The 18,990-nt window shown below is 34.8% G+C and overlaps 1 protein-coding gene across 1 annotated transcript; it reads right to left on the bottom strand.

The window, feature by feature from the left end:
* On the bottom strand, positions 1-18,968 carry LOC121425160 (succinate--CoA ligase [ADP/GDP-forming] subunit alpha, mitochondrial-like). Its single transcript, XM_041621160.1, has 8 exons — positions 18,883-18,968; positions 5,997-6,100; positions 5,256-5,372; positions 4,476-4,688; positions 3,559-3,700; positions 2,922-3,073; positions 1,464-1,652; positions 1-1,043 (listed from the first exon to the last, which is right to left on the bottom strand). The coding sequence occupies exons 1-8, from the start codon at positions 18,917-18,919 to the stop codon at positions 1,017-1,019; spliced, it is 981 nt and encodes a 326-aa protein (XP_041477094.1). The 5' UTR covers positions 18,920-18,968; the 3' UTR covers positions 1-1,016.
* Positions 18,969-18,990: the final 22 nt, after the last annotated feature.

The raw sequence follows: 18,990 nt of genomic DNA, 5'->3' as shown, positions 1-18,990 counted from the left end.
TACAATGGAACAATAAATTTATTCAACCATAAAAAGAGAAAATATCTCAATTTTCCTTCACTATTTCTCTCTTCTCCTAGTTGCTGTTAATACCCTGGGCTTAACAAGCAAGCTCAGTGACCCCAAGCATATCTGTGATATATCTGTACATCTTTACAGAAACCATCATATATTCAGGACTTTGTTGCAACCTCATTTCTATATTGAGGTTGACATTATTTCTATTTAAAATATTGAGGTTAAGTTTGTATGAGTACAGTCTACATAATAAAACTGTGACTTTCGCCTCGCACAATTTCTTTGAAGGAGATCAAATAATTGACAAGATAAAATGCATGATGGATATATGAGCAAAACTTTCAGATCTTAACACCCCAGATTCTTTCTTTGTTTCATATGTGGCTTTGTGGAATGCTACAGAACAAGTATTCAATCAACTGGATAATTAGTATTCTCATGCAATCTTGTCAATAAGATGAGAACATCTTACTTCTTAGAAAAATGATTTCAAATCTTACCTTCAAATTGTAATTCACATATAATATAATCAAGAAAAAGTACATTGACAAGTTCTCCTCTTTGTAATAACTGCTGCTGGCAGCGTTATATATGGTTTACTCAATTTGAATACATTTTCATTGCTAACTTTTCAAAGTTTGTATGCACACAAGTAGCAAACCAGGGTACCTGGATTGAGCTCAACATCAAGCTGGGGTAGATGATATCATACATCAGTTACCACTTAATTTGCGTTTTATATTGTTATGTTTACATTCAATTCACTTGATAAAATTTGATAACAGGAAGGGATATTTCAATTAATATCTAAATCAATAAATCACACAAAATATTTCAAATCTACAAGACAACTTTGATATAATACCCTATTATTATTTCGTTTGTGAAAATCAGATATCATTTTCAAAATTTGATTCCCATATGAATATATTTTCCCTATTAAATAGTGAAATGCTATTCATATGATGGTTGTTAAAACTTGTCTTCTTCTACAGGGTTCATGCCTGGCCAATCTTTTCCATTTCCTGTACAAAAATAAAAAGTGATGAAAATAAAAGAAAATCAGATATCATTTTACTACCATGAAAATCATTGAACAGAATGTATGGCTAATAGTCTAAAATGAAATACATGTTTATACTTTATTAAAGTTCACTTGAAATATGTATTGTGTCTTGTTTCTTCATAACACTATTCAAACACATTTTTGTGAAATATTTCATATAAGAACAAAATTATATACATATGCTTCATCAATGGATCATTTTCTCTTTTTATGGTCATTGAATAAATATCTAAAGTTTGAGGAAATTTTGCATTTCCAGGGCATATTCAGTCTTTTAAATCTAACTGTCCACCAAATCATATTCTATATCTTTTTTCTTTTAAACTTAAGTAGCTGAACAATAGTAAAAAAAAAAAATGCATAAGAGCAATGGACTTACTTTAAGTATTGTTGTTCCCATTTGTGCTGGAGACATAGTGACGACGACACCCGCATCCTTCAAGGCTTGGATCTTCTCCGTAGCTCCACCCTTTCCACCTGAGATGATAGCTCCAGCATGTCCCATTCTCCTGCCGGGTGGAGCCGTCAAACCAGCAATGAATGCTGCTACTGGCTTAGCATCAGGACCCTATAAAATTAAGACAATCAAATAAATGAAGTCATGATATGATTTCTACAATGGATAATAAATCTATTGAAATAGATATCACTACGTTGATGCCTAACCCTTGAGATGGTCAGGACCTTGTTTCTGCTGCTGTGATGTAAGATCTTAAGCTTGAGTGAACCTTAAATTAAAAAAAAAATCTTGCTCTTTGAAATCCACACTAAAACTATTAAACATTGAATCAAGTACTTATATCGGTTTATCAATTTAAACAAATTTTATCACATTTTAGAGTCTAGGATATCCATTTTCAAATAATTAAATCTTTTTTTTTTGCAAACATGGGATTTAAAGGGGAATGAAACCTTTGGAACAAATAGGCCTGTGTAGAAACAGAAAAATCAAAGAATAAGAATAAAGAAAGTTTGAGAAAAATCGGACAAATAATGAGAAAGTTATGAGCATTTTAATATAGCAATCACTAATGCTATGGAGATCCTCCCATTGGCAATGCGACAAGGATGTGTGATGTCACTGATGAACAACTTTCCCTTTGGTGGACTATAAAATACCCTCAAAATGTCTCTTTTTGCTTTTTCTTATGATGATACAAACTCTCTATCCATGATGTATTCTTAAAAAATATGTATTACTTGCCCTCATGTAGAAAGAACACATGATCTATGGATAGATGTGATAAAAGAAGCAATTCAAGGGAAATATATACTAAAGTAATGGGGAGAGTTGTTCACAAGTGACATCACACATCTTTGTCGCATTGCCAATTTGCTATCTCCATAGCATTAGTGATCGCAATATTCAAATGCTCATAACTTTCTCGTTATTTGTCAGATTTTCTCAAACTTTTGTTGATCTGTTTCTTTGATTTTTCTGTTTTCACACAAGCTATCTTAATCCAATGGTTTCATTCTCCTTTAAGTAGGGTGGTAATATGTAAAGCCTGCTGCACATTTTATAATTCACCTGGGACAATTTAATTTTAACAAATCACTTAAAAGTTTGCACAAGTAAACTCGTGACATTTGACTTGTGGTCAGAGTACAGTCCAAATCGGCTTCACATTGCAGCTGGTAGCTGAGTCAACAGACATCACTATGATTTGGAATTTAATTCAATTTTATTTCTAAAGACTCAGAACAGCATAGAAATTCAAATTCAATATCCATACAACTATAAAGAACCATAGCCATTAAAAAAAGATTTCATACATTTTTTTTAAAATTTGGATCATAAATAGATTGTATAATGCACGCTGGGATTTAGACTCACTGAATTATGTTGCTTGAGGAACTCTGCAGCCTTCTCTTCGGCTCCTCCACCAATCTCACCAATCAATACAATGCCCTCGGTAGTAGGGTCATCAAGGAAGATATCTAAACAATCTACAAAGTTGGTTCCATTGAAAGGATCTCCTCCAATACCTAAAGAAACAAAGACAGTCAATTACAGTTCAGTTGGTGAATAAAGAACAATTATTCCCTAAACCTATGGAGTCAAGGCAGAAGTTGAGGTCACATTTTATTTTGCCAGCATTATTCTTGACCTCGGGTCATATGAGAGGAACTTTCATCCATCAGCTCACCAACTCTTCTCTCAATGCACACTCATCAAGGTAAAGGTGAATAATGAAAGTGAAAAGTGTCAAAATTATCTTTGTAAATGAAATTTGTTTGAAATTCTGATCAGAAAATCTGATATGAAGGTAAATTGTGAATTACTACATTTTCTGTAATTGGAAAATAAGGATAGAGAAAGAGCAACAAAGAGAGAGAGAGAGAGAGAGAAATGCACACACACAAACACATACAGAAAGAGATGATGACAGATCAAAAGACAACAGAAATAAAAATAATGAAGCAGAAAAGATTTATCAATTATCACAATACATACAGTATATTAAACATACCAACACACAATGTCTGGCCAAGACCTACAGCGGTTGTCTGTGCGACTGCTTCATACGTGAGTGTTCCTGATCGAGAGACGATACCGATCTTCCCTTCTTTATGAATATGACCTGGCATGATACCAATCTTACAAGCTCCGGGCTGAAAAACATAAAAGATGGAGTACAAGTTATCATTCTATATCATTCTGTTGTAAATCCTTGCTTTGTATTTATTATATATTCAAATGTATTTCAATGTATTTTAATTTATTTTAATTTTCTTCTCATATTCCTTTCTAAAAAATGTTTTTAATTCTTCAATTCTATGACTTTCTCTTGTAGGATTACTGCCTCGACAAAAACTTAATGTTTTCTTGCAGTATTCCTCAATTCCATCCTTTTCTTAATATCTCTTTATCACTTTATGTAACATAGGCATGTTTACATGTATATTTTTATTATGTCTCTTTTTGTTTTGACAATCAGTTATTATGCCCACATGCATTACTCTGTACATATTTTTTTATCGGAATTGAAAATAATTGACTTGAATTGAAATACCGGCATACATAATTTTAGTCAGAGGGTTGTGATATCATTCATATTATCTCAATTAAATTCATATATTATTATTTTGAAATTTCGCCTTTATTAAGTGCTTTAGATTACAACATATTGTGGGAGTGTAAATCGGGTAATTTTTAATAAGGATTTAAACAACGATCCATTAGCTATAAGTTCTTCACTCAAAATTTGCAGTCATACATCTCTTACCCATTCCAAATTGCTTACATCAATGACATGTTTTCAAACAAATTTTAAGAGATGTTTTAAATCAATTTACAACATTTCTTTAAAACAATCACTTAAAAAAAATGTTTAAAAACAAACTTCATCCATCACAATCAGGCTACACACTGTGACATATGACTTACTGCAATGATTCCTGGGCAATTGGGTCCGACAAGCCTGGTCTTATTTTGTCTCATAAGTCTATGTTTAACTTTGACCATGTCTTGTTGTGGGATACCCTCTGTGATGCAGACTACCAATCCGATCTCTGCATCAATGGCTTCCATAACAGCAGCAGCCGCAAACGGAGCAGGGACATAAATAACAGATGCATCACAACCAGTCTTTTCTTTAGCCTGCATAGAGTAATTATACAGAGGAATATGAACAATGATGACAATGATGATCAATTGATTATAATAACAGTACAGTAATATCAACAAATTTAACATTAACAACAACAACGGTAAAAATATGAAGAAAACTAAAACTAAATTTTATGACTTCTGGGGAGAATGGTTACAACAACAATTCTAGTTAATAACACAATGCTCAAATAAATAAAAAATGCATTAATGGCATTACAATTCTATAGGCTGAAGTTATCAATGAAATACAAAAGTTTCATCACCATGAGTGATGATTATCAAATGAAAGATAAACTGCATTGGTGAAACATTCATAAGATTTGACCAATCCAAAACAAGATTCTTGGTAAACAGAATGCAATCATCAATAATTATTCTATCCCAATAACACATGTTTTTACCCAATATATTTTATTTCAATTTGTTAAATCATCAGGAAAAACTTTGCATTTGTGATTTGGCACTTCATATACACGCCACTGCATAACATTATCAAACAGTTTGAAACTCATTTGCCATCCTGGGTGGTGTATGTTGATTAGTTATAAAGCTTACCTCATGACAAGAATCAAAGACTGGTAGTCCACAAGATACCTGGCCACTCTTGCCTGGTGTAACACCTCCTACCATCTTAGTACCATACTCAAGGGCTTGAGTTGTATGGAACGCACCCTGATATATCAATAAATATCATTTATCATGATGGGTCTGTATATCATATCATACACATAACTATCAGTCCATTAAATAGATCCAAGTTTCTCCTTGTTTTTTATAAACTATTTTAAGCACATACATGTAGCAACCGAGCCAGACAAAAATAAAATTCACATTGCTCTTTCAGTTTATATGAAATCTCATAAAATTACATTAATTGCTACATTTTAATACGTAATTAACGCCTCAAAATGGCTAAACAATTGTCTAAGAATAATGAAAAACAATATCATCGTCATCATAGAATTACATTAACTGCTAGATTTTAATACGTAATTAACGCCTCAAAATGGCAAAATAATTGTCTAAGAATAATGAAAAACAATATCGTCATCATAGAATTACATTAATTGCTAGATTTTAATACGTAATTAACGCCTCAAAATGGCAAAATAATTGTCTAAGAATAATGAAAAATAATATCATCGTCATCATAACATGGAGAAAGAGTCAACACAAGAAACATACATTGTATATAAATTTTTTTGTATTTTTGGTTTCTTATACAGTTTTAGAATAGCATTGTACCATGCCCCAAGCAAAACTGGACATCAGAACATTTCCATCAAAAACACTGACCTGTTTGCCTGTGATTCCCTGGCAGATAACCTTGGTGTCTTTGTTAATCCTTAGATTACGTCTTGTTTCTGTGTAACAATTTCTTGCACCAAACCTTGTCAGGGCTGCATAGAATGTATTGAAAAGAAATAGAATTTAGGAAGGATGTCATCACAAGAAAATGAATCAGTTATACCTTGGTCACATTTGCTCTACCGTCTACGGCTGCTGTATGGCGAGTCGAAAACAGCCGTTTTATTCATTTCTATTCAAACCATCTATATTTAGCTGGTACAAAAAAATGTTAAACATGTGTTAAAACGGCTGTTTTCAACTCGCCGTACGGCCGCCGTAGAACAAATGTGACTGTGGTATTAGTCAGGGTTAGCACTTGGCAATTTCATGGGAAATTCCTGTATTTTCCACCTAGGTAAGAAATTATGGGAAGTACTAAGAAATACTGGGACATACCCAGGCAATACCTAAGAGTACATAATGGAAGTTGTATGACATATGAGGTCAACGTCGAATACTCATCATCTCTACTCGCCGACTCAAGCCAGCATCTCCTCATCAGCTCTACTACTCAAGCTGTTCTCACTCAACATTCCTTCTGGTTTACAGTCCTTTTCAGGACTATTTTCAAGAAAGAATACTCTACTCTCAAATCTCCACTTTCTCGCCTATCCACTTCTTCTCTTCTTCTTCTATCCACTGTTTCTATAACACTCCACATGGTGTACCGTAAACCACATCAGCAATACTGGAAGTTGTATGACATATGAGGTCAACGTCGAATAAATGTACTTAATGGCCTCCACTGGTGTTTTGGTCACCTAATGATACATTTTTACATAAAAAGACACGTTGAAACCCTCTTTTTTTTCATTTCAGTGATAATGAAGCACATTAAATACAATTTGGAGATTATACTTAAAGTATAATGTTATAGTATAAGCTCTAAATCATATTTGATATGCTTTAAAATGACTGAAATAAAATAAAAACATGTTTTCAAAATGTCATATCACAGTCTGTGCTATATATACACTGTACATACTTTACAATGTTCAACTGTCATCTTTTAATTTCTAAGATTTGAAGAATTGTATTACAGTATATGATAAATACATATCTTCACCTATTTGTAAATTGCATAGCAATTAACCAAAAAAATATAGTTTTAGATTGAGATTGTAAATCAGGAAGTATTCTGAATGGCCGTTTAAGAAATTGACGATAAAATGGATCTCAGAATAGTACCAAAGGATCTAAATTAAATCACAAATCTCTGTCTTGATTTTTTAAATATCTGTTGCACTCTGGAATGTTATACATGTAGTTGGTACAATTATCTACACAAGGGTGGTGGAGAGAGAGAACAAACACCCACTAAGATTTTTTTAGTATAATAAGAACCAGCATAGACAACTCAAAGAAGAATTTTCTATGCTGGTTTCCAACTGAACGAGTATATAAAAGATAACGATGAAATATATCTCTCTGATCTGTAAAGCACTTTGAAGTAGATCAAGAAGTGGTGCCAGAAAGCAGTTAATCATGAAGTGTGCAATTGTAAGCCACCAGTATATTGGTAGGGCATGTCCTGTCACGAAAAAATATCTGGTGAAAAATGGGAATTGGTTCCCAAATTCACAATATCTCCTACCCCCCCCAAAAAAAAAGAGAGAAAGAAATGGAAAAAATGATGAACAAGATTGTCTGAATGAAGACACCGTTGTTGAGATAGAGACCAACCTTGTTTTTGATGCTAGTATAAATCTGCAAAAAATTGGGTTCAAGTTAGTCAAGGCTCCACATTAACTATTTTTTGGTGGTGGAGTATTCGGGCCACCAAAACTTTCATATAATATTTTTTGGTAGCCTCATATTTAAGTTCAGTGGCCTGAAAAATATAAAGAAAAACATTAAAAATTAATAACACAAACTTCTAAAATATTAATTTTGCAGCCACGACCACTCAGTTACTTTAACTTTGTACATCTTGTATGTATAACCTTGTTTGCTGTTATTTTATTTTGAAAGTTGATTTGTGGTAAAATATAAATTGTTTTATGATCATTGTAAATATGATATGATTGAAAGAGAATAAATGAATTGTACTATTCCCAGGTTGAGTGGACTTTTTTTTATCTACATGTACATGTAGACACACACTCATAATGGTAAAGTAAATAGATTATGTACATAACAAACTAAAAACAATAATTCTTCTTTCTTCCTCTTTGCATGATCCCAAAACCTAGAGTATGCAGGCCCCAAATCCAGTTCATTTTTGTTTTCTCTGTTGCAGCAATTATAGCAGGAGAAAATCACAGGAAAATATGCTGCAAAATCAGAACAATGCATAAAAGGGGGAAACAAACAAAAATATTCTTTTAAGAATACAATATTAAAAAAAAATTAATAATTAAAGAAGAGCAATAATTTTATCAAGAGAAAAGGAATCGAAGAAAGAAACAAGTGGAATGCCTCTGGCCGTCTCACCTGCATCACCCGGTTCAATATAGCAGCAGTGCTGACTTTGAATACTACTCTAACTCGCACAAGATGTTCAGTGATACATGGTTACTCTTATGTCCACTTTTTATGAACTAGACCAATAAACTTACAGAGATATGATGGTTATTCAACAAAAAAACCCAACATGGCCAAAGTTCATTGACCTTACATGACCTTTGACCTTGATCATGTGACCTGAAACTCGAACAGGTTGTTCAGTGATACTTGATTACTCTTATGTACAAGTTTCATGAATCAGATCCATAAACTTTCAAGTTTCAAAGTTATGATGGTAATTCAACAGATACACCCAATTCGGCCAAAGTTCATTGACCTTTGACTTTGGTCATGTGACCTGAAATGCGCACAGGATGTTAAGTGATACTTGATTACTCTAATGTCCAAGTTTAATGAACTAGACCAATAAACTTTCAAAGTTATGATGGTAATTCAACAGATACCACCGATTCGGCAAAAGTTCATTGACCCTAAATGACCTTTGACCTTAATCATGAGACCTAAAACTTGCACAAAATTTTCAGTGATGCTTGATTACTATTGTGTCCAAGTTTCATGAATCAGATCCATAAACTTTCAAAGTTATGATGGGAATTCAACAGATAACCCCAATTCGGCCAAAGTTCATTGACCCTAAATGACCTTTGACCTTGGTCATGTGACGTGAAACTCATGTAGGATGTTCAGTGATACTTGATTAACCTTATGTCCAAGTTTCATGAACTAGGTCCATATATTTTCTAAGTTATGATGACATTTCAAAAACTTAACCTCAGGTTAAGATTTCGATGTTGATTCCTCCAACATGGTCTAAGTTCATTGACCCTAAATGACCTTTGACCTTGGTCATGTGACATGAAACTCTAATAGGATGTTCAGTAATACTTGATTAACCTTATGGCCAAGTTTTATTAACTAGGTCCATATACTTTCTAAGTTATGACGTCATTTCAAAAACTTAACCCCAGGTTAAGATTTGATGTTGACGCCGCCGCCGCCGCCGTCGGAAAAGCGGCGCCTATAGTCTCACTTTGCTTCGCAGGTGAGACAAAAACAAAGAACAGGAAAAATTATGAAAAAAGAAACAAAATGAAAAAACTTAGAGAAAAGAAAGGCAACAAAAGATTATAAAAGAAATATGAATAATACAAAATGAAAATAAAAATGAGGAAAAGGAGAAAAGGGGAAAAATTAAGAAGCCATTACAAACAGCTGTTGCAAAGTCTATTCTGACTGAAATATAATTAAAAGCCCAGCAAAAAAGAATTTCACTTGCCTTTTGGGAAAGGGGCATTTCTATTTTTACATCCTTTAATTTGCATTATTATTTTTTTGTCAGTAGCAAAATATTCTTTAATCAGGCAAAATCAATGGAAAGGGGTATAAATAGTTTAACCACTGTCAAAAAATAAAAGGAAAAAAATGACGATAAGTCGGAAATAGGGCAAAAGTTATATCTGGAAAAGAAGTGTGGAAAAGTCCTTCCCTTTACATTGCGTATAAAAAAATATGGGACAGTTTTGAAGTCTATCAAAATTTTGTTTCAAATTATGTCTATATTTTGTTGTTAATAGATGACCTGAAGTCTTATCTTTCAAATGCCATTAAAAAATATCAGTTTCGTTCATGCCTGAGGGAACACATTTGTGAAGGGTTAAAAAAAAAGGCTTGCGCCAAATGGCAGAAAAAGAGAAAATACTGATTTTCAGACTTATTGCTTATCAGCAAACTTTCATTTGATTGTTTCATTATCTCTGCCATAATTTTCGAATTATGCTGTCAAAATTAATTTACTTAAGTTGTTCTGTTGGTGTTTTTTTAATATGGTATCTTTTTAGCATTGAATGTACTTTTCATAAGTAAAAACACAAAAAAAATGTTAACCCAAGTAAGGGGATTCATATTATTAACGGGATAGCTTGTAATTTGATCAAATCCTTTTATTGTGGGCTGTAAAGGTATTTGGTGCCTTTGAAAGACATGAATCCTTCTGTTAGAATTAATATTGTCCCGTCAAGCACTCAATTTGACTTGCTCAAGGGATCAATTTCCCCTTGACAATTTAGGATTCATGTCTTTTAAATGCACCATAACCTTCAATTCTTGCTAATACAATGATATGAATAAATTACAAGCTCTTCCATTAATAATGGATATCTCTTTGCTTAGGTTGATAATTTTTGTTCTTACTTATGAAAGAATATTCAATGACAAAAGATAACATATTTTATTGAAACAAGGCATTTTGCAGACCATAAGTCTCTCCTGATTTCGCGATAAATTAAAATATGCAATATAATCTTTTGACCCCTAGACGACCTTTAACCCCATCATCCTCATGAATACACATGTAGTATTACCCAAGGATCATGTGTGCCAAGTATGAACATGATTGATGCAGAAATAAAGAAATCAGACTCAGAGCAAGCTGAACAAAAACTTCAAAAAAAGATGGACATGACCACATATCATTTGACCTTTTGACCCCTAGCAAGGCCCTCGCTGCCATTGAGTACGCGTGGCGCTTGCGCCACGCGTAATTCAATTTTGGAGATTTAGCGCCACGCGTAAATCATTCCATCGATGAAGCGCCACGCCTAAAAAATTGGCGCCACGCCAAATTCCGCGAGCGCCACGCCTGAATTGCGCGAAGCATTTTCTACCTTCATGCTCGAAGCAAGCGCCTGGCTGACCGCTACCTTGCATCCCAAACCCGGCGATGCCAGCACTAGCGCGCTGCACCCCGCTCACCACGGCACTGACTGACTCCAGCACACCGCCCTGACAGTGTAGGCATGGCGGTTTTAGCCCGGGTTTTAGTGAGCGTGTTTACGATATTTACCTGCATGGCGAGCTGGTATTAGCCAGAGAGCTACACATTTTCTAACAGAAGTACATATATACACACACAATCAGTGACTGAGAAAGAATGTATTTTGCTATGAATTCAGTATACTCGAAGTCTATGCATGATCGAGTATTTCAAAATTAATTTTTGAAGATTGTTTTGAGTGACTTGATAAAGAATAAACTCCATCAAATGTTATATGTATGATTTTGTTTACCCTTATTTTTCGACCTACCTTTTTCACAACTACAGGATGGTTGTGTTTTTTCTTAATCATGATATGGGCCAATTGATTGGCGCGGTTCCAAAATTTGGAGGGGGTGGTTATGTCTCCTAGTTTAGACGATCTCTCTCCACTATAAATATGATAAAACATGCCATCATTCATAAAGGAATTTTGTCCTCCCCCCTGAAAAATGACAAGCAAATAAAAAAAAGTCATCAATTCCAAACTTATTTTGGGTACATGTATGCACACACACCACCCCTGGATCCGCGCCTGTCTGTTATATAGACCTGATATCTTATTTTCATTTTTATTTTTTAATGACTTAAATTGATTGAAATATTGTTTTGTCAATAATCTATAATTTATCTGTCTTTGATGGTACCTGTGACGGTAATGAAATATCTGAGTGAAGTAATGAACACTCACAAAATAGACTCGAAACGCCAACTTAATTCATACCTGCAGTTGGCGTTTACAAGGTAGTACACGGGTCATATAAAAAAGTTCCTATTTTTTTTTCTAAAGTGTTATACAAAGAAAGTCGAAGTTGCAATTTTTAGTGTTAGTGGTAAATGGTATTTGATGGTTGAATGTTATTTAAATTGATTTATGAATGTGTAATATTTGGGACTTGGGTTGAGGTGAGGTTTTGGTATTTTTTTTACCTGCACGAATTGTCAAATCAATCTTGAAGCTGAAAGATATGCCTTAATTTGTTTACAGTTATTAGGGTGCAAAGTTTCGAGTGTTGGATAATTGTGATTTTTTATTCAAGCAAAGATAAAAGTTATACAATTTTTTTTATAAGTGTTTGACAGAAATTGCAATGTATGAAATAAGTTGAAAATAGTTTTTACCAAAGTTAGGCAATCATAATAGATCATGAATGCCAATATTTTCCATGTTCTCACCATTATATTTCATGTCTCAGTTATAACAGGCCAACATTGAATAAATCCCAAAATATCATCATGAATGCTCAAGAAACCTCGATATCTAAGCAATATTCCTTCAAAGTCAAATAAGCTTTGTCTCGCCTTTGCGTATTTGATCTGACGGTATTTTCCACTCCCCCTCCCCCCCCACACCTCCCATCTAGAATGAAAACCCCAGACAACACAAGTATCAGATTTCTGATGACCATGTGGTTCTCGATCAAGATTGCGCAATTTGTACTTTTCCGTAAACAAAAGGGATGGGAGGAGGGTTCGTGAAAGGGGCTAGTCTACGTTTTCAGTCGGTTCTAAAATATCAAACTACCAAAATCCATATTCTTCAGTAAACTATTTAAAATAAGAAATAGTTGGATGAAACAAAACGTTTGCATTAAATATGACTGGAAAATGTCCATAAATGAATTTGAACCACGACTGGTACTTTTATTAATCATATCGTGCTATCATTGATTTCTTGCCAATAAGGCAAGCCTCCAATTTAAGACTAGCAAACAAACTTCTTCTTTATTATCATACTCGTCCAAAAGAATGATGAAAGCTGGAACGTAATTTTCTCAATATGGAAGAGATAAACAACTCGGGGGGGGGGGTAACTCTGAAATAAAGTATATACAAGGATATGAAATTAAAAAATATATAGCATGTGAATTGAAAACAGATTTAAAGAAATAAGATCAAAAGTGGCAAAATATGTCATGCTAAATATATTATTCAATTTGATTTATTCAATCTAATTACATATGGTATCCTGTTCCAAACTCTATTAATAAAAGAAGTACAACTTGTTAGAACAGAAATAAAGAAAAATAGTAGAGGAATAAGCATGGAAGAAAAGATGGAATGGAGGAGAGACCACTCAGACCAGCATGGAGAATGGCTGTATTGTGCTCTGATTCAAGGAAAGTCAGATGAACTGATGCCGAAAGGAGGGACATATGGAGTTGGAAATTGGTACAAAATATTTTTTTCCGGGGGGCGTGTTATCATCTACCAATACAGCAGATCAAGTTGACCAACTGCTCACACAATCCACACACAAATTACAGTGCAAACATGTGGTGTCACTCAATGGTCAGAAGAATTAAAAAAAAAAGTTTTACGACCCTCGTAACTTACTAGCCACATCGTGCCTGGGGATCCACTTGATAACTTGATCACTGTAAGGGTGCGTTTATTCGACACTTTTCACCCTAGAATCATGATTAGAATCATGATTCAAATCACGATTCTGCAGAATCACGATTGCGTTTAGTCGAAATTGAATATAATCATGATTAGAATCACAATCATGAAACACGAAAAAAGGGGCGTTTGGAAAGACGTTTCTGTAGAATCACGAACGAAAAAGGTCGTATAAACGATATCGTGATTTGAATCATGATTCTATGACGTCATTGTGTTGTGCTTCTTCCTGGTTCGATTCAAAGGCGCGCGCTGTGTTTCGTGCAGGTTAATTTTCGTGTAGCAGTATTGCCAGCATTTAGGAATTATCATTCTGTGTATTGTACCCCCGGGGTTGTACTGTAGCGTCATTTGTATATTTCATTGTTTTCATCAATCATTTCTTCAAGTTCCAAAGGCACAAATTGGACTGACGATGAACTCAGGGCTCTGCTTGTGCTTTGGGCTCAGCCTGAAGCACAAGCATCCCTTACCGGGATTCACATAAATAAGACGATCCCTTTCAGCGGCGCTTGCGAGGGAGGGATTTCAACGGATGTGGCACCGCCTGTCGAGACAAAATTAACAGAATTCGTGCCCAGTACAGGACCATCATAGACAAGAAAAATCGATCGGGAGGTGGGAGGGAGGATGATGACCCCTTCTGGTTCCCGATCAAAAACAATACGAGGTACAATACACGGAATTCTGGAAGTAAAAGATTTATTTTTCGGAAGCTGATCGAGTAAGCGTTGCACTTGCACAAACGATCGTGCGTTAGCTCCGGCGGCAGCAAAAATCTAGCAGCCGACGTGAAGTTAGAAACACGTTCGAAAATGTTGACCTATACTTCCTGGGTCAAACTGCGCACTGTGATGCGCACTGGATCGGCCCGAATTCAGGGAGAAACAGCGTTAGAAAGATGGTCGTATAAACGCTGATTCTGTCGGATCGTGATTCATGCTGCTGTTTTGAATCATGATTCAAATTGTGATTCAAATCATGATTCTGGGTCGAGGTCGCATAAACGCAGCCTTAATAAAATGTAACCTACGAAAATCCTGGGGGACAAGCTGTCCTAATCTGACCTATAAAACACTGAGGCCATTCTGTTTTATTTTCCATTCCGCCGTTCCTTTTGGAGAATAGGATTTCATAACAAAAGGTATATAAAATATATTTTGGTATCACCTCAAATCAATTTTAAAATGTTCCTGATTGTCCATTAGTAATCTGAGATATTTAGGACTTTTTAATTCTATTCTGTTTTATTTTCCTTTCCGCTGTTCCTTTTGGAGGACGGGAGTTCATAACGGAAGGTATATAAAATATATTTTTACTTCTTAGCACCTCAAAACAATTTTAAAACGTTCCTGATTGTCCGTTTAGTAATCTGAGATATTTACGACTTCTGTTCTGTTTAATTTTCCTTTCCGCCGTTCCTTTTGGAGGACGGGAGTTCATAACGAAAGGTATATAAAATATATTTTTACTTGTTAGCACCTCAAATCAATTTTAAACGTTCCTGCTTCTTATTTCTATTCTGTTTTATTTTCCTTTCCGCCGTTCCTTTTGGAGGACGGGAGTTCATAACGGAAAGTATATAAAATATATTTTAACTTGTAGTTGTTAGCACCTCAAAACAATTTTAAAACGTTCCTGGTTGTCCGTTTAGTAATCTGAGATATTTAAGACTTGTTATTTCTATTCTGTTTTATTTTCGTTTCCGCCGTTCCTTTTGGAGGACGAGAGTTCATAACGGAAGGTATATAAAATATTTTTTTACTTCTTAGCACCTCAAAACAATTTTAAAACGTTCCTGATTGTCCGTTTAGTAATCTGAGATATTTACAACTTCTGTTCTGTTTAATTTTCCTTTCCGCCGTTCCTTTTGGAGGACGGGAGTTCATAACGAAAGGTATATAAAATATATTTTTACTTGTTAGCACCTCAAATCAATTTTAAACGTTCCTGCTTCTTATTTCTATTCTGTTTTATTTTCCTTTCTGCCGTTCCTTTTGGAGGACGGGAGTTCATAACGGAAAGTATATAAAATATATTTTAACTTGTAGTTGTTAGCACCTCAAAACAATTTTAAAACGTTCCTGGTTGTCCGTTTAGTAATCTGAGATATTTAAGACTTGTTATTTCTATTCTGTTTTATTTTCGTTTCCGCCGTTCCTTTTGGAGGACGAGAGTTCATAACGGAAGGTATATAAAATATATTTTTACTTCTTCGCACCTCAGAACAATTTTAAAACGTTCCTGATTGTCCGTTTAGTAATCTAAGATATTTACGACTTCTGTTTCATTTTCCTTTCCGTCGTTCGTTTTTGAGGACGGGAGTTCATAACGGAAGGTATATAAAATATTTTTTTACTTCTTAGCACCTCAAAACAACTTTAAAACGTTCCTGATTGTCCGTTTAGTAATCTGAGATATTTAGGACTTCTGTTCTGTTTAATTTTCCTTTCCGCCGTTCCTTTTGGAGGACGGGAGTTCATAACGAAAGGTATATAAAATATATTTTTACTTGTTAGCACCTCAGAACAATTTTAAAATGTTCCTGGTTGTCCGTTTAGTAATTTGAGATATTTAAGACTTGTTATTTCTATTCTGTTTAATTTTCGTTTCCGCCGTTCCTTTTGGAGGACGAGAGTTCATAACGGAAGGTATATAAAATATTTGTTTACTTCTTCGCACCTCAGAACAATTTTAAAACGTTCCTGATTGTCCGTTCAGTAATCTAAGATATTTACGACTTCTGTTTCATTTTCCTTTCCGTCGTTCCTTTTTGAGGACGGGAGTTCATAACGGAAGGTATATAAAATATTTTTTTACTTCTTAGCACCTCAAAACAACTTTAAAACGTTCCTGATTGTCCGTTTAGTAATCTGAGATATTTAGGACTTCTGTTCTGTTTAATTTTCCTTTCCGCCGTTCCTTTTGGAGGACGGGAGTTCATAACGAAAAGTATATAAAATACATTTTTACTTGTTAGCACCTCAAATCAATTTTAAACGTTCCTGATTATCCGTTAAGTAATCTGAGATATTTAAGACTTTTTATTTCTATTGTGTTTTATTTTCCTTTCCGCCGTTCCTTTTGGAGGACGGGAGTTCATAACGGAAGGTATATAAAATATATTTTTACTTGTTAGCACCTCAGAACAATTTTGAAACGTTCCTGGTTATACGTTTAGTAATCTGAGATATTTAGGACTTCTTATTCTTATTCTGTTTTATTTTCCTTTCCACCGTTCCTTTTGGAGGACGAGAGTTCATAACGGAAGGTATATAAACTATATTTTTACTTGTTAGCACTTCAGAACAATTTTAAAATGTTCCTGGTTGTCCGTTTAGTAATCTGAGATATTAAGGACTTCTTATTTGTATTCTGTTTTATTTCCTTTCTTCCTTTCTTTTTGGAGAACGGCAGTTCATATCGGAGGGTATATAGAGTACATGTATTTTTTAAAAATTAATTAGCACCTCAAATCAATTTTAAAACGTTCCCGATCGTCCGTTTAAGTTGCGCGCACGCGCGCGTGTATCGTGGGCGCACGTAATGCGCACGCGCGCGCAACAGCGCGGCCCGGCGCTAAATTTGGGCGTTGGAAAATATTATCAATTCTGAAAAATGCGCCACGCGTAATTCCTTACTTTGCGAGAGCCCTGACCCCTAGATGACCTTCAACCTCATTATCTTCATGTCTCATGTCATGGAAAAATATCTAAAATTATTACCAAGTATAAACATACCGGTACCGGTACTTGATGTAAAAAATAAGAAATGAAAGCATATTGAATAAAAACAACAAGAAGTCCGATGATCAAATAGAAATAGCGAAATGGTCTAACGTTACAGATCTCCGAAGCTAAAGCCGAAGAAGAAATTCATTCATCCATTATTCGGTAAGCTTAATTAAGAGTATTGAGACAAATTGTTTATTCTTCTTCTTTTGGAAAAAAAAAAATTAGTAGGCCCTAGACTAAGTCTAAGCCAGAGTCTAGACTTAAAAAGTTAAGGCAGTGTATACAGCCACACGCGTGTGTCTTTACCATCCAGCCACACGCGTGTGGTTATATCCAGAACACCTATCTGTGGATACCGCCACACGCCGCCAGTAATAACAGTAAAACACGTGTGTAGGTCTGACCGTCTATATCACGATCAAAATAACCTCATTTCTTCATTAAATTCTTACATTCTGAACCCCTTTGATATCCTTAGATCATTTCAATTTCATTCTCACCGTCTTCTCTCCTTGCTTTTCTTGTCTTGTTACAAACGGTCGTCTGTTTAACAGCAAATTCTCTTTTTCTACTTGTGTCGATTCTGGCTTCCTTCGCGGTACGGTGGCAGACCCATACAGCGTTAGCGCAGCGCAGTAGACATACACAGTTTGGGTTATGTTTACGTTTGGTACGAATAATTTTCGTACCAAGCGTTAAGCATGCACGAATCCCGAGTTTCGTACGTACGCACGTACACGCACATAGCCTAGAGTCAGTAGAGAATCGACACAAGTAGAAAAAGTGTGGAAATTTGCTATTTAACAGGCGGCCTTTTGTAACGACAAGAAAAGCAAGGAAAGAAGACGGTGAGAATGAAATTGAAACGATTTAAAGAAATCAGAGTGGTTTAGAATGTAAGAATTTAATGAAGAAATGAGGTTATTTTGATCGTGATATAGACGGTCAGACCTACATACGCGTTTTACTGTTATTACTGGCGGCGTGTGGCGGTATCCACAAATAGGTGTTCTGGATATAACCACACGCGTGTGGCTGTATACACTGCCAAAAGTTAAAGCAGTTAAGAAAAAGATTTTATTTGCTTTTAAACGAATAAATAAATTATGCTTGCAGATACTTCATCTAAAATGCGTTTCACTTAATACGCATCATTAAACAGTTGGCGACACGAAGTCGAAAGACAGTTCTCAGGCAAAGACCATTTATTTAATTTCGTGAAATCAGTCCCTGTAATCTCCTCCGTACACGAATCAGCATGCATGGGACTATATCCAAGAAAAACGATGTGTTATCGTTTTAAACGCATAAAATCTTGAATTAAAACGAATCAAAATTACTTATTTGCCACCAATATACTATGAAAATTAATTACACGTTGTTTTCACAACGATTCAGTCCCGATATTGACACTTACCAAGAGTTCGAGCAAATAATCTGCCAGCGGACGCCATTTTCTTTCCACACACCTACAATATCTATTGATTGCTACAGGCGCTTAGATTTTTTTTATGAAAATAAAAAT

The sequence above is a fragment of the Lytechinus variegatus genome, chromosome 12 (assembly GCF_018143015.1).
Source record: "Lytechinus variegatus isolate NC3 chromosome 12, Lvar_3.0, whole genome shotgun sequence".
Classification (NCBI taxonomy): Eukaryota; Metazoa; Echinodermata; class Echinoidea; order Temnopleuroida; family Toxopneustidae; genus Lytechinus; species Lytechinus variegatus.
This window is presented reverse-complemented; position numbering and strand designations above follow the sequence as displayed.